Raw genomic sequence first — 14,814 nt, 5'->3', positions numbered from 1 at the left:
GGCAAGGCTGACCAACCCCTGTGTGCGTCCCTTCTCGTTCGGGGTGTTTCTGGGGACACCAGAGAACTTACAGGGCACACGCAGGGCAAGCGCTGCCACTGACGGCCGGGGGCTCTGATAACGGCTCCCAGCTGCAGCGGCACAGACCATCAAGCACCCAAACCCGCCCACGACCCCGCGCTGAGGGAAATCCCTGCCCCTCGCCCAGCCCCTCGCCAGCGCTCTCGACGGTTGATTTGTAGCGCCTGACGCGGCGCCGGCGCGGTGTGCTTTGCTGCGCTCCCGGCGCTGAGCCATGGCGGACGAGGAGCTGGAGGCGCTCCGGCAGCAGCGGCTGGCCGAGCTGCAGGCCAAGCACGGGGTAAGGATGAGGAGCCCACTCGGGCGCTGCCCTGGCAGTGCCCCCTGCCCCCTGCTGCCGGGCCGGGCCCAATGGGAGCTTTGCGGGTGCGGCACGGCCTGGTCCTCCCGCCCGAGCCTTCCCTGGGCTCGTGTGGCGAGAGGCGGGCGGGGAAGGGCCGCGCCGCGAGTAAAGGCTTCGGCAGGAGGCCGGGGGCAGCGGGGTGCGGCCCGGCCGTGCCCGATGTTTTGGGTGGGGACGTCCCGAGGGAGCAGTCACCGGCCCCGGGCCTGCCGCCGGTGCCCGTGCTGCCGCCGGGCGGGGCTCGGCCCTGTCCCCCCGCCGCTCGCTCTGAGTCACCATCGCCGGGCGTTCCAGGCTGGTTTTGGAGCTGAAATGTCAGCTATGATCAGCCCCGTTTCTTCTCACTGTATGGTTTCCTGTTCGGCTGCAGCACTTTGTAATGGTACTTAAGAAATCTGAGGTGCAGATTCAACACAGAATTCATCTTTTTTTCTCTTTAATTTTTTTTTTTCATTTGCTTCTGAATAGTCATCTCGGCTGCATTAGTCCCAAACTACCATGCTAGGATTGTGCTTTCTTGTTCATTGATAAATACAAAGCATTACATTGAGTTTAATTTCTCCTCAGCTTGCTTTAATGGGGCTTAAATGCCTTTGCTTTCGGGGTTCTGGGAAAGGTTGTTACCTTCAACCCAAAACGAAGGCCTTTCAATAAAGTCTGAACCGACAGCAGTTTGTGGATGGATCCAGCAGCACGAGTCATCATGCAAGTTTGTATTGCTGCTGTGTGAGGAAAGCATGGGGTGGCACATTTATTTGCCAGGGCAGCAGATTCTTACTGTCAGGATGTCATCCATGGTCAGGCGGGTTTAGCTTATATTGACTTTGCTGGAATAGTGAATGATTTGGATGGGTTGATGGTCATATTTATTCTGATCTCATTCTTCAGGATCCTTCTGGTGATTCATCGCAGCAGGAAGCAAAACAGAGGTATAAATGAGAACTATTGACTTATGGTCTCACACTGAGTTGTTTTGGAACCTTTTGCATTTATATATTTTTTTAAAGTATTTTCACTTGTTTGGAATACCTGATTTAGGGTTTTTTTGTAGTTGGAAAAGCCACCAAAAAAGAATAGCTGAAATGTCATAAGATTTAATCCAGGGGTAGATAAATCTGATCAGTGCAAGTGTGGCCCCCAGACTATGACTATACAGGATGATCTAGCACAGAGCTGCAGGGCAGTCTGAACCCTCGCTGGGGTGGGAGCAAAGGGATAAAAACAACACTGGCAGCTCGCTTTCACTTTGGACCTCAGCTGAGTGCAGTAATCTTCTAAGTGCTTTGAGCAGCCTGGTCTGTTGGAAGGTGTCCCTGCCCATGACAAAGGGTTGGAACTTGATGAGGTTTAAGCTCTCTTTCAACCCAAACCAGTCTGTGGTTCTATGAACCTCATGATACCTAGTGATATAACAGGATGTTTGGGGGAAGTATTATCGCCCCCACAGTCATCTGCTTCTGGAACTGGGAAACCTTGGTTTTTCAGGGTTGGTAAGAGCTAGTCATAAAAAAAACCTTGAAGACTTGCAGAGCTCTTCCCAAACTGGTGTTTGTCTGAGTGATGAGTTTGAGTTTGGCTCCACTAGTGCAGTGGGGACATGCTTTCCTAGTTGATCTGATTTTCTGGGATGTCTGTTGCAGTTTAAAATGTGAAACAAAAAGCTTCATGTCAGAACTTAGTGCAGAAGCAGTGCAGAACCTGCACTAAGTGAAGAATCGAAGATACATGTTTAAAGAGCTCAACTTTGCACACAGTCGAAGTTTGTAGCAACTGAAATGCATAAACTAAAATTCCAGTTTTGCAAATAATTAGTAACTGTAAGCATGTGAACACTTATTGAAAAATTCTACATAAATAAGGAGGTTTGGTTCTGTCTTGCAGTTGCATGGACTGTTCTTAACACTTGCTGTACCATACGCTGCCTTCGAATTCTGCATGGAATTCACATTTCTGAATGCAGAGTATTTACAAGTGGGTAGCATGGCTTTTGTCTCTGAGATGTAATAACAAACAGGAGGAAGGTGTGAGTAGTAATAAAGCCACATTGATTTCTTGGAAGGTGTGGTCAGCTGTGTAACTCTTCAACATACATAGAGCTACGCACGACCGAAAATGCTACAAAAGGAATTGGGTAGATGTGAGGTTTGAAGGGACCTCAAGAAGTCACTGACATGAATTGAATGTCTTCTGTAGTTAGCTGGTTTGTGTACATTGTTTTAGGTTTTTCAAATCTCTCTTCTAATGTATGGTTGATTTTTCATTGCAGGGAAGCAGAAATAAGAAATACTATTTTAGCTCAAGTTCTTGATCAAGCAGCTCGTGCAAGATGTAAGTATCCAAATAACTTTCTAATTAAAAATTCCCACATAGTGTGCACCAGTACTGCTCAGATCAAGCATGTATGTGCTTCCGCAGAGGCCAAAGTAGAAAAACACTGGTGCTCATGAGAAGGTAAAACCATTACAGCTTTTTAGTTTGATGGCAACAATTGGAGGGGAGGGGTTAACTGACATCTAAATGATGGGGTTTTCTTTCATTAATAGTAAGAATAGTAGTAAGAATCAAAATTAATTAGGATCAAATATTTAAAAGTAAGAAATAAAACTGTCTTGTATCTTTCTATATTTTACATAATGAAAATGTCTTTCCGAATTTATTTTATGACACTGGCATGAAGAAGACAGCTGCATAGGGATATTTGTTACTTTTTAGTTCCTAGTGAAGGTATTTGAGTATGATTTAAAACAAACGGAACCTGTTTCTCTTGTAGTAAGCAATCTAGCACTTGTGAAACCAGACAAAGCAAAAGCAGTGGAGAATTACCTTATACAGATGGCAAGATTTGGACAGTTACCTGGAAAGGTAAGTTATATTTTTCTAATTCTTTCTTGCATGTATTTGTTAGCAAACCCAATTCATTCTTAAAAAAAAAAAAAAAAAAGGCTGGGGGGGGAAGTGGTTTTAGTATCTGTAAACTAAATAACTGAAAAAGACAACAGAGCTTCTAAGTAGTGTTATATAATTCCTTTTATAAGAAAGTGTAACAGATGGGAGCCTAGCTAGGATTTAATTCTCTCTTATGACTGAGCAACATAACAAAGTATGTTTTTGTCAAAGTGTGATCAGTAGGGTGTACATGTTTATGTTCATCGTGACTGTTTGTCAGAAAGAGGCAGGAAAACATAGGTGTGCAGCTGTTCTGCGACCTTCATACTTGGCCGCACTTCGGCACCCAGCCAGCACTCTGAGCGTGGACAACAGTGAGATCGTGAGAGCCTGCATGGCTCCACAAGTAAACAATTAGAGATCTGCAATAAAGCTGGTTGGTTTTCTAAGGGTATAAAGGCAAGACCCTCTTGAGGCTGAATCTGGAGCCTCACCTATGGGTGAACGCACCGCATGGGAATTTTCTCAGTTACCTGAGACTCCTGGCATCGGCTGCAACAGGGCTTCCCAGCTGAAAGTCTGGACCTGGGTGATGATTTGTTGATGATTGGTCATGTATTTCTTCTAATCTCTGTTCTCTCTATGTAGTAATGACTTGATGCATTACTAATTTTCCCCGATATATAAATCTCTGATTTGCTTCATTGTACTTATTATATATAGAGAGATACATACATTATTCACATTAGTGTGTTTGTTTGCTTTAGTGTGCTTACTCACTTTAGTGTGCTGATTTAATAAACTGTGCATATTACAGAGCTAGTGTACGCTTATTTTGTGGTGTACCCTGCCTGTCAGCCGAACAGAAGGGGAAATGTAATTCAGTTGTTTGATACAGCATCTCTCAAGAATGTGTTTATGTGGCTTTTTTTCTGCTTTCCTAGGTATCAGAACAAGGTTTGATAGAAATACTTGAAAAAGTGAGTCAGCAAACAGAAAAGAAAACAACAGTAAAGGTAAGCTTAGCTTCCTATATGTAATTTTGATCAGTTATAGGGCAGAAAAATTGCCCTGCCAGGGAGGAGGGGAAGGTCCATTTCTTCCCTGTGAGGGTGGCACAGGCTGGCCTGAAAGGCTGTGGCTGGCCCATCCCTGGCAGTATTCAAGGCCAGGTTGGACAGGGCTTGGAGCAACCTGCTGTAGTAGCCGGTGTACCTGCCCATGGCAGGGGGCTGGAACTGGATGAGCTTTAAGGTCCCTTCCAACCCAAACCAGTCTGGGATTCTATGAACTTCACTTTGCCACCTCTCTTACCTACACTGGTAAGTTCTGAAATTCAGTCCCATCAGTCCTTGCCTATAGTAAGATTTGCAGGTGTTGGCACTGGGCTGTCAGGGTTCTGTTGTGTCTGTCCTGCAGTCTTAGACGAGGCAGGGACTTAGCGGGTAATGGGGTGAATGTCCTGCTCCCGTGTAATGGTTTCAATTCATGGAGGTTGAGAGGCTTGCTGTTTGTTGGATTTACAGTGACCCTTCTATTTTCACATGGTGTATTTCATTTTAGTTCAACAGAAGGAAAGTATTGGACTCCGATGAAGAGGATGACTACTGATACTACTGTAGGACTGTCTGCCAAAAAAAAAACGCCTGGGAAAAGGCAACATGCTTTTGTCAGGCAGAATGCAGGATCTGAAAATGTTTACGCTTTTTTTTGGTTTTTTTTTTTTTTTTGATTAAAAAGGCCAACAAATGAACTTGTCTTTTTAAGTCTGAGAAGGGGATACTAAAACATAATTTTTTTGTAGTGTAAGAGGCCTGAGCAGTGTGGGGTTCCCCATTGCTTCATTAGCATGAACAGTTTGTTGCCCTGTACTCATTGTGTAAGCTATGCTTCCAGCAACTGCACACGCTTAACTTGCTGCAATTGGAGATATATGTCCTAGGTTCATTAGTAGTCATTTTTCTCCTTCTTAGTAGCTGGTGCAGTGCTGTGGTTTTGACTTTCAGCCTGGGAACAGCGCTGATAACACCGATGGTTTTAGTTGTTCCTAAGTAACGATTACTCCAACCAAGGACTTTCTGAGTCTCATGCTCTGCCGGGGTGGAGAGGAAGCCGGGAGGAAGCAGAGATAGGATACCTGACCCAAACTAGCCAAAGGGGTATTCCATACCACAGCACGTCATGCCCACTATATAAACTGGGGCCAGTTACCCAGAAGGGCTAGAGCGCTGCTTGGTCGGGCTGGGTTATCAGTCAGCGGATGGTGAGCGGTTGTGTTCTCTTCCCTTGTTATTTCCCTTATTATTATCATTGGTGGTAGCAGTAGTGGTTTGTGTTACACCTTAGTTATTGGACTGTTCTTATCTCAACCTGTGGGAGTTACATTCTTTCAGTTCTCCTCCCCATCCCTCCAGGAACAGGGAGAGGAAGAAGGAGGAGGAGTGAGCAAGCGGCTGTGTGGTTCTGAGTTACGGGCTGGGCTTAAACCACAACAGTTCTTTGTGGTGCCCAGCCACAAAGGGTTGAGATAAGGGGTTGAGATAAGGGGTTGAGATAACAACAGATCTGACCAGAGGGTATCTAATGGTATTTGTGATAAGCATTCATTGTTTTGGATTAGTAGTCAATTTTCACAATGCTGGTTTATTGGCTCTCAGAGTTGTTGCTCTTGATCTCAGAGTTTCAGCATGTTGTACCTTACTGACAGCTGGTATTTGCTGGTTTAGTGTTTATCGGCAGGGGGGCCTGGGCTAAGGTTCTTGTTTCACTGTACTTTATGGCAATGACTTGTAATACAATAGACTCATTGATCATGAAACTAATCTGGCTTGCATTCCCAGTGTGGTCATCACCTCTATACTTTGGGAGGTATATAATGGAAGTGTTTAGCAATTACACATCTTTTTTTCCCTCCTCGGGTGGTCAGCCTATGAAGGAGACATTTCCTTACACCCCCAGCCCCCTCACCAGACCATTTACAGCATCATTTGAAAGTTGTGAAGGTTTTGAAGGCCTTTGTGTACCCTTGAGACCTGCCTGCTGATTACGATGGGGATCACCATGTTGGCACACGTATAGAGTGTGTTTTACCCATGACCATTTTGTCTGATCTTGAAAGTTAACCAGAGTCGGGTTTGGGTCTTGTCTAGGGTTAGGTGACAATACAGGAGGACCAAGTGATTTTCTCCGAGGCCGGACAGGCATGAGTGGCAGGGTGTGGGTGATAGTATGAGCAAGTATCTAGGCCAGTGGGCCCCTCCAGCACTTTGGAACTTCCCCAGTGAACAAGTGCAAAATCCAGAAAAATTAGTAAAACACTTACATGAGGTGTGTTGTCATCCTGGTCATACCAGAGAGGGACAGATCATGGCAACGTGCTGGGGCATGGCCTACTCTTACAGAGCTCTTTTCAACACTATCCAACACCTTCAAAGGGTCTGGATCTGCTGGCAAAGCAGCAAACACAGCTACTCGAACTCCCAGTCCAGCAACTACACCAACCCCAGCGACAAGTACAGCAGCTACTCAAACCCTGACAGCAACAGACAGCACAGCTGCTGGTGCTACTCAGCCCCCAAGCACAGTGGCTGCACAAACCCCGACAACAGATACTTCAGCCACTCCAACCACAGTGATAATCACTGCAGCTAAACCAGAGGAGCAGTTCATGCCAATATTGGTTGCCCCTATGGGCAACGGGAAAAGCAAACGAGGCACAAAAAGCAACCCATATAGTGAAGAAAGATGAAGAACCAATGCACTTACTACACGGGACAGTATCTGAACAAGAGTTATTGCATGAGTCAGAGGAAGAGGAAGAAGAGGTGACTTCTCGACCCTGGACCTCAACCGAGCTACAGAATATACAAGAAGATTTTACCCGTCACCCAGGGGAGCCCATCATCACCTGGCTGCTCCAGTGCTGGGACAATTGGGCCGACGGTCACGAACTAGAAGGTAGGGAAGCCAAGCAGCTGGGATTATCTGCTAGGGAATGGGGAATTGACAAAGCAATTGCAAAAGAGATATGGTCCCTCATCCTTTGGAGGTGGCTCTTGGCAGCTGTGAAAGAAAGGTTTCCATGCAAGGACGATAGTATGATTCCTTTGGCCAACTAGACCACGCTAGCAAAAGGCATCCAGTCTGTGAAGGCATCAGCCATTGTAGAGATGATCTGTTGCAGGCCGGATGCTGGGAATGCAGCCGTAGATCCAGATGAAGTCGAATGTAGACGACCCATGTGGCGAAAATTTACACAGAGTACACCATCACCATATGCCCACTCATTGGCAGCAATAACCTGGCATGATGTAGCACCACCAACAGTGGGTGAAATGATCCATGAACTCCAGGAGTTTGAAGACAGTCTCACCCCTTCCATCATTTCAGCTGTGGAAAAACTGTCTCAGGAGTTCAAACAACTGAGAGACGATCCATCTGATCTATCCAGCTCCTCACGTGTACCAGCCCACACCTCACCTATTAACAAAAGGCATTCTACTGCTCGAGAGAGAAGATACAGGAGGTGCATGACAGGGGCCACCCTATGGTTTTACCTGTGGGATCACGGAGAGGATATGAGAAAGCAGGATGGAAAACCTACCTCAGCTCTGGAGAAATGGGTGTGTGAATTGAAGGGGAGAACAAAGGTCAAGGCTGATCATCCCATGAGAGCTGCAGCTTCAGTCTCTGGTGAGCAGGTTCCCAGATGGAGTGGAAGAGCTGATTTTACTCCAGCTCCTATGATAAAGAAGACTGATCCCTGTCAACAAGACATAAGTGACCAATGTTGTGATCACTATTGGAGGGGCCCTGCCTCCAGCCAGGTGGAGGTAGGGGACAATCGGATTTACTGGACTGTGTGGGTCAAATGGCCTGGCACATCAGTCCCACAGAAGTATAAGGCTCTAGTAGATACCGGTGCACAGTGTACCCTGATGCCATCAAGCTGTCGAGGGGTAGAACCCATCTGTATTTCTGGAGTGACAGGAGGATCCCAAGAGTTGACTGTACTGGGGCTGAAATCAGCCTGACTGGGAGGAAGTGGCAAAAGCACCCCATTGTGACTGGCCCAGAGGCTTTGTCCATCCTCAGCATAGACTGCCTCAGGAGAGGGTACTTCAGAGACCCAACAGGGTACCGATGGGCTTTTGGTATTGCTGCTTTGGAGACAGAGGTAATCAAGCAGCTGTCCACCTTGCCTGGTCTCTCAGAGGATTGTTCTGTTGGGGGGTTGCTGAAGGTTGAAGAACAAGTGCCAGTCATGACTACAACAGAGCACCAGTGGCAATACCACACCAACCGAGACTCCCTGATTCCCATCCATAAGCTGATCCATAGACTGGAGAGTCAGGGAGTGATCAGCAGGACCCACTCACCTTTTAATAACCCCATACAGCCAGTGCAGAAGTCTGATGGAGAGTGGAGACTTAACAGTAGACTATTGTGGCCTGAATGAAGTGACACCACCATTGAGTGCTGCCGTACCGGACATGGCAGAACTTCATTATGAACTGGAGTCAAAGACAGCCAAGTGGTACGGCACGACTGATATTGCCAATGCATTTTTCTCCATTCCTTTGGCAGCAGAGTGCAGGCCACAGTTCGCTTTTACTTGGAGGGGCGTCCAGTACACTTGGAGCCAACTGCCCGAGGAGTGGAAACACAGCCCTGCCATCTGCCATGGACTGATCCAGACTGCACTGGAAGAGGGGCAAGCTCCAGAACACCTGCAATACATTGATGACATTACTGTGTGGGGTGATACAGCGGAAGAAGTCTTTGAGAAAGGGAGGAAAATAATCCCAATCCTGCTGAAAGCCGGTTTTGCCATAAAACAGAGTAAGGCCAAGGGACCTGCACAGGAGATTCAATTTTTCGGGAATAAAATGGCAGGATGGACGTCGCCAGATCCCCACAGATGTGATCAACAAGATAACAGCAATGTCTCCACCAACTAATCGGAAAGAAACGCAAGCTTTCTTGGGTGCTGTGGGGTTCTGGAGAATGCACATCCCAAATTACAGTGCGATTGTAAGCCCTCTCTATCACGTGACCCGGAAGAAGAATGATTTTAAATGGGGCCTGAGCAACAACCAGCCTTTGAGCAAATTAAACGCGAGACAGTTCATGCAGTGGCCCCTGGACCAGGCCGGACCGGGCCAGATGTGAAAAATGTGCTCTACACCACAGCTGGGGAGAATGGTCCTGCCTGGAGCCCCTGGCACAAAGCTCCAGGGGGACTCGAGGTCGACCCCTCGGCCTTTGGATTCAGGGATACAAAGGATCTGAGGCCAGCTGTACCCCAGCTGAGAAAGAGATACTGGCAGCCTGTGAAGGGGTTCGAGCTGCTTCAGAAGCTATCGCCACTGAAGCACAGCTCCTCCTGGCACCCGGTTGCCTGTGCTGGGCTGGATGTTCAAAGGCAGGGTCTCCTCTACACATCATGCAACTGATGCTACATGGAGTAAGTGGGCTGCACTAATTACACAGCGAGCTCGAACAGGAGATCCCAGTCGTCCAGGCATTCTAGAAGTCACCATGGACTGGCCAGAGGGCAAGGATTTTGGAATGTCACCAGAGGAGGAGGTGATGCGTGCTGGAGAGGCCTCACCATATAACAAACTGTCAGAAAGTGAAAAGCAATAATCCTAGTTTAGTGATGGGTCCTGCCGTATTGGGGGAAAGCATCGGAGATGGAAGGCAGCCGTGTGGAGTCCTCAATGACAAGCTGCAGAAACCGCTGAAGGAGAGGGTGAATCGAGTCAGTTTGCCGAGGTGAAAGCCATCCAGCTGGCCCTGGACATTGCTGAAGGAGAAAAGTGGCCAGTACTTTATCTCTACACTGACTCATGGATGGTGGCAAATGCCCTGTGGGGGTGATTGCAGCAATAGAAGCAGAGCAACTGGCAACATAGAGGTAAACCCATCTGGGCCACTGCACTGTGGCAAGATATCGCTGCCCAGGTGCAGAGCCTGGTGGTGAAGGTACACCATGTAGATGCACATGTACCCAAGAGTCGGGCCACTGAGGAACACCAGAACAACCAACAAGTGGATAAAGCTGCTAAGATTGAAGTGGCTCAGATGGACTCAGGTTGGCAACATAAAGGTGAATTATTTTGAGCCTGGTGGGCCCATGACACTTCAGGCCTCAGGGCAGACATGCAACATAGAGATGGCCTCATGATGGAGGGGCGGACTTAACAGTGGACACTATTGCCCAGGTTATTCATGAGTGTGAAACCTGCTGCAATTAAACAAGCCAAACGGTTAAAGCCTCTCTGGTATGGAGGACGATGTCTGAAGTATAAATATGGGGAGGCCTGGCAGATTGACTATATCACACTCCCACCAACCCGCCAAGGCAAGCGCCATGTGCTTACCATGGTGGAAGCAACCACCGGATGGCTGGAAACATGCGCTGTGCCCCACGCCGCTGCCCGGAACACTATCCTGGGCCTTGAGAAACAGAATTTGTGGCGACACGGCACCCCAGAGAGAACTGAGTCAGACAATGGGACTCATTTCCAGAATAACCTTACAGACACTTGGGCGAAAAAACATAGCATTGAGTGGGCATATCACATCCCCTACCATGCACCAGCCTCTGGGGAAAGCGAACGGTACAATGGGCTGTTAAAAACAGCACTGAGAGCAATGGGTGGGGAACTTTCAAGCACTGGGATACACACTTACCAAAGGCCACCTGGTTGGTTAACACTAGAGGATCGGTCAATAGAGCTGGCGCAGCCCAGTCAGAACTTTTACATATTGTAGAGGGGACAAAGTTCCTGTGGTGCAGAAGAATTTGCTGGGGAAGACAGTCTGGGTTATTCCTGCTTCAGGTAAAGGCAAACCCACTCGTGGGACTGCTTTTGCTCAGGGACCCGGATATACTTGGTGGGTAATGCGGGAAAATGGGGAAGTCTGATGTATACCTCAAGGGGATTTGATTTTAGGTGAAAACAGCCAATGAACTTAATTGTATGCTGTTGCCTGCTGTGTAATACTTTTATAGCCCATCAACTAGATGTCTTCAGGTCACCAGTGACTGGCCCTGACTTTCCTCCAACCGTCATCCCAACAGAGAATGAATTCTGATAGAACCAGACAAGTTCTGCAGTGAAGGAACAATCAGCATCAGCAGGCAATGATCCAACACTGCACACAGCTTTTCCTGCCCTGACTGTTACAAGGGATGGACCGAATGGACTCAGCAGCTTTATAGGGACTGGTCCATGCACTAAGAGCGTACTGAGATAAGAGTGGTGGTATACTGAAAATGTGGGATCTGAGCATGATGTGAATGGTATGGAATAAGGGGGGGATACTGTTCTGGGTTTACCAGGAGCCGTTTTGCTCCTTCTTAGTAACTGGTGCAAGCTCTGTGTTTTGACTTCCAGCCTGGGCAGAGAGCTGATAACACCTATTGTTTTTAATTGTTGCTAAGTAATGTTTATTCTGGCCAAGGACTCTGTGAGTCTCATGCTCTGCTGGGGACGAGGGGAGGCCGGGAGGAAGCAGAGACAGGATACCTGCCCCAAGCTAGCCAGAGAGGTATTCCATACCACAGCACGTCATGCCCAGGGAGGTAACTGGGAGTTACCCGGAAGGGCACTCTCTCTCTTCTGGGGGGTCGAACTCGTTCGAATATGGTATCATATTCTCTTGTTATTTTCTCTTACCAATATTATCATTGGCAGTAGCAGCAGTGATTTGTGTTGTACCTTAGTTACTGGGCTGTTCTTATCTCAACCCGTGGGAGTTACATTCTCCTGATTCTCCTCCCCCTCCCTCTGGGAGTGGGGGGAGTGGGCAAGTGGCTATGTGGTTCTCAGTTACCAGCTGGGCTTAAACCAGGACAATATACCGTAACACAAGGAGGAGCTAAGTGTAAAGCTGGAACAGCCACTCCTAGGAGTTTAAAGGCTTCCCTCTGGGCTCTAAGTCACAGAAGTGTTATAAAGGAGATATCCTGAGCCCCTGAGGTACCCCATCCAGCAGCTCACTCTCTCTCAACTCTTTATTGAAAATCAATCAAATGAAGTGAGGGTATCACAGTGCAGTGGTGCTTGAATTAGAGGACTTCAGGTCAGGCACTCTGAAGTTGTAACCACCAGACATCATTCCCTTATGAAGTAATCAAATTATCTCAAAAAAGGAAGTTAACTCTATAACACAGCACTGTTCAGACACTTGGTATCCTATGTGTTTAAAACTACCTCCATTTTTATCAAATGGCTGGAGTGTTTCTTTGTTTGAAAAAAGAAGACCATTTTCCTAAACTCTCTGCTATACGTTTGTTCAAGAATATGGTTAAGGAAGTAAGTAGGATAAATACTGTAATGTGCTGATAAACACTCTACCACCACAATCCCCTTTGCTGACCTAATTTACAGGAACATATATGATCCCAACTGCATTGTTTTTTAGGAACACAATAAAATTGCTTTAAGTGATCGCTAGTACATGGTTTTCTTTGTCTGAATTGCGTTGAGTAGTTAAATGGTTATTTTTGTTTAATATGGACTGGGGTTATGGCTTGTCTATGTTTGTAATTAATATTCCTTAACTTCAGTACCATTGTGGGTGTATCCTAAATTTCTTCAGCTTAATGACCCTTTAGCAGCATGAAGAGTTTCAAGCTATGGTGTGGCAATAGATGGTTTAAGAGTCTTCCCATTAAGGCTACAGCTAGGTAGGTCCTTAGCATCCCCATTTCTGAGTTTCACATTCCCATTTCTGAGTTTATAAAATTCTTCTCTACATGAGCTTTATGGCCTTGCTGCTCTGGAATGGCTGTTCCAGAGACTCAGTTGTTAAAATGTGACTTAACAATGTGGATTTATTTTAACTTACAACCTTTTGGAGACTAAACGGGACTGTGCAGTAGGTAATACACTTTGCAGACAAATCCCAAGTGTCATGAAGTTGACATTTGCACTGCACATGGCTAGACAGGGGCAGCTTCCAGGGGTACTCCCTTCAAATCCTATTCCTGTTTAGCCCTTGATCATCAGATCTTGAATATTAAAGTATTTTTTAATTACAAGCTTGATGAAGCACAAAGGAAACTTGCAAACTATTTCACTTACCTAAACAATTTGTTGGTCATTATCTTTCCGTCATTTAGATTAGAGTAGAATTGTCTGGCATTTAAGTGGGGGTTTTTTAGTACATACTCTATAAATCCAGAATGCTAGGAAATAAGCTTTATCCTAGACTGAACACTGAATAAACCTGAAGCATGGCTTGGTCACTTAAGTAACCTCAGGTTCACAATGACAACTGTTCTGATTCTGTAGTAGAACGGAAAACTCAGGTTAATTCTAGTAAGTTTCCACTTTTTCTATAAAACTGAAGAAAAAAATTTTCACCTGTTAGATGTCTTAAAATACAAATTTTGTTTAAAAATACGATAGCAAATAGTCACCAGGTCTGCATTACTTTACCTTAGTAAGCTACTACTTTCTTTTCTTGCACATTTAATACTTCATTTGTGGGGGAAGTTTTTCAAAGGAAGTGTTATATTAACACTTGGCTAATTCTTTTCAGGTAAATTAACCAATAATTCTACAACCATTCATATCGAGGCTGAAACTCGGGCGTGTTGCAGCTGGGTCATCATTTGCATAGAATACAACACAATGCACTTAAAATGTTAGCAGTGTGGAACAAGTTGTTTGCTTGAATACCTGCTGTATTCAAAGTTTTGTTTTAATAGGAAAAAAGCAAATATCCAAATTCAGAGTTCACAGCCTCTTAACTCTTTTCAAAGGTGCCTAATAAGCTGTCTTAAAACTTGTTTCCAAAGGTATTCAGCCACACTATGCTTATTAGGGATTAAGAAAAAAAAGACCTGATACTGTACCTGCTGTCCCTGTGCTAACTGTAGTTACAGCAGTATATTCTATGCTTACACTGTAGCACAGTACCACCAGTATTAAAAAGTTAATGAACTGATTTTTCTCATCCATACTGTCAAGTCTTAAGAATAATATAGTTAAATACACAACATAGTTTAAAACACAAGCAAAATCCTATGTAGTCTGGAAACCAGATCTATTACATTTTAACTTGCATCTTAAACTTTAGAAGTAATACCTAGGTTATTTTTGCTACAGGTGAGGATAAGTGACTTACTGTAGGTCATCTTTTTAGAGCCACAAGAATTAGAATATTCCAACTAATTCATCTCTTCCTCTTGGTCTTTTGGCTTCTAGTAGCTGAACATCCATCCTACATTTTTAAATGGGAATGTAGAGCTAAAGGAAGTTACATGAAAATGTTGAACCTTAAATCCAAAGGCACACAACCTAGTAACAGTAATCCATGAATGTAAGAGGGAAGAAGGTCATAACTGAACTTGAGAGTAAATTCCAACAGTTTCTCTTCAATTTACATTCAGAAACAAGGTGAAGTCTTCAAATGCCCACAACAAAAGCAAGGACATCTGTGTAAAGGACTAAATGCTTTGAAAAAAAGCACTCACAGGAAAACAG

The 14,814-nt window shown here is 45.7% G+C and overlaps 1 protein-coding gene across 1 annotated transcript; it reads left to right on the top strand.

Annotated features, from left to right (window-relative positions):
• Positions 1–226: 226 nt before the first annotated feature.
• On the top strand, positions 227–5,063 carry PDCD5 (programmed cell death 5). Its single transcript, XM_065662968.1, has 6 exons — positions 227–361; positions 1,313–1,353; positions 2,691–2,752; positions 3,195–3,286; positions 4,255–4,326; positions 4,874–5,063. The coding sequence occupies exons 1-6, from the start codon at positions 296–298 to the stop codon at positions 4,919–4,921; spliced, it is 381 nt and encodes a 126-aa protein (XP_065519040.1). The 5' UTR covers positions 227–295; the 3' UTR covers positions 4,922–5,063.
• Positions 5,064–14,814: the final 9,751 nt, after the last annotated feature.

Source organism: Lathamus discolor, chromosome Z (genome assembly GCF_037157495.1).
Source record: "Lathamus discolor isolate bLatDis1 chromosome Z, bLatDis1.hap1, whole genome shotgun sequence".
NCBI lineage: Eukaryota > Metazoa > Chordata > Aves > Psittaciformes > Psittacidae > Lathamus > Lathamus discolor.
The sequence above is the reverse complement of the archived record's forward strand: the minus strand, read 5'-3'. Positions and strand labels throughout refer to the sequence as shown.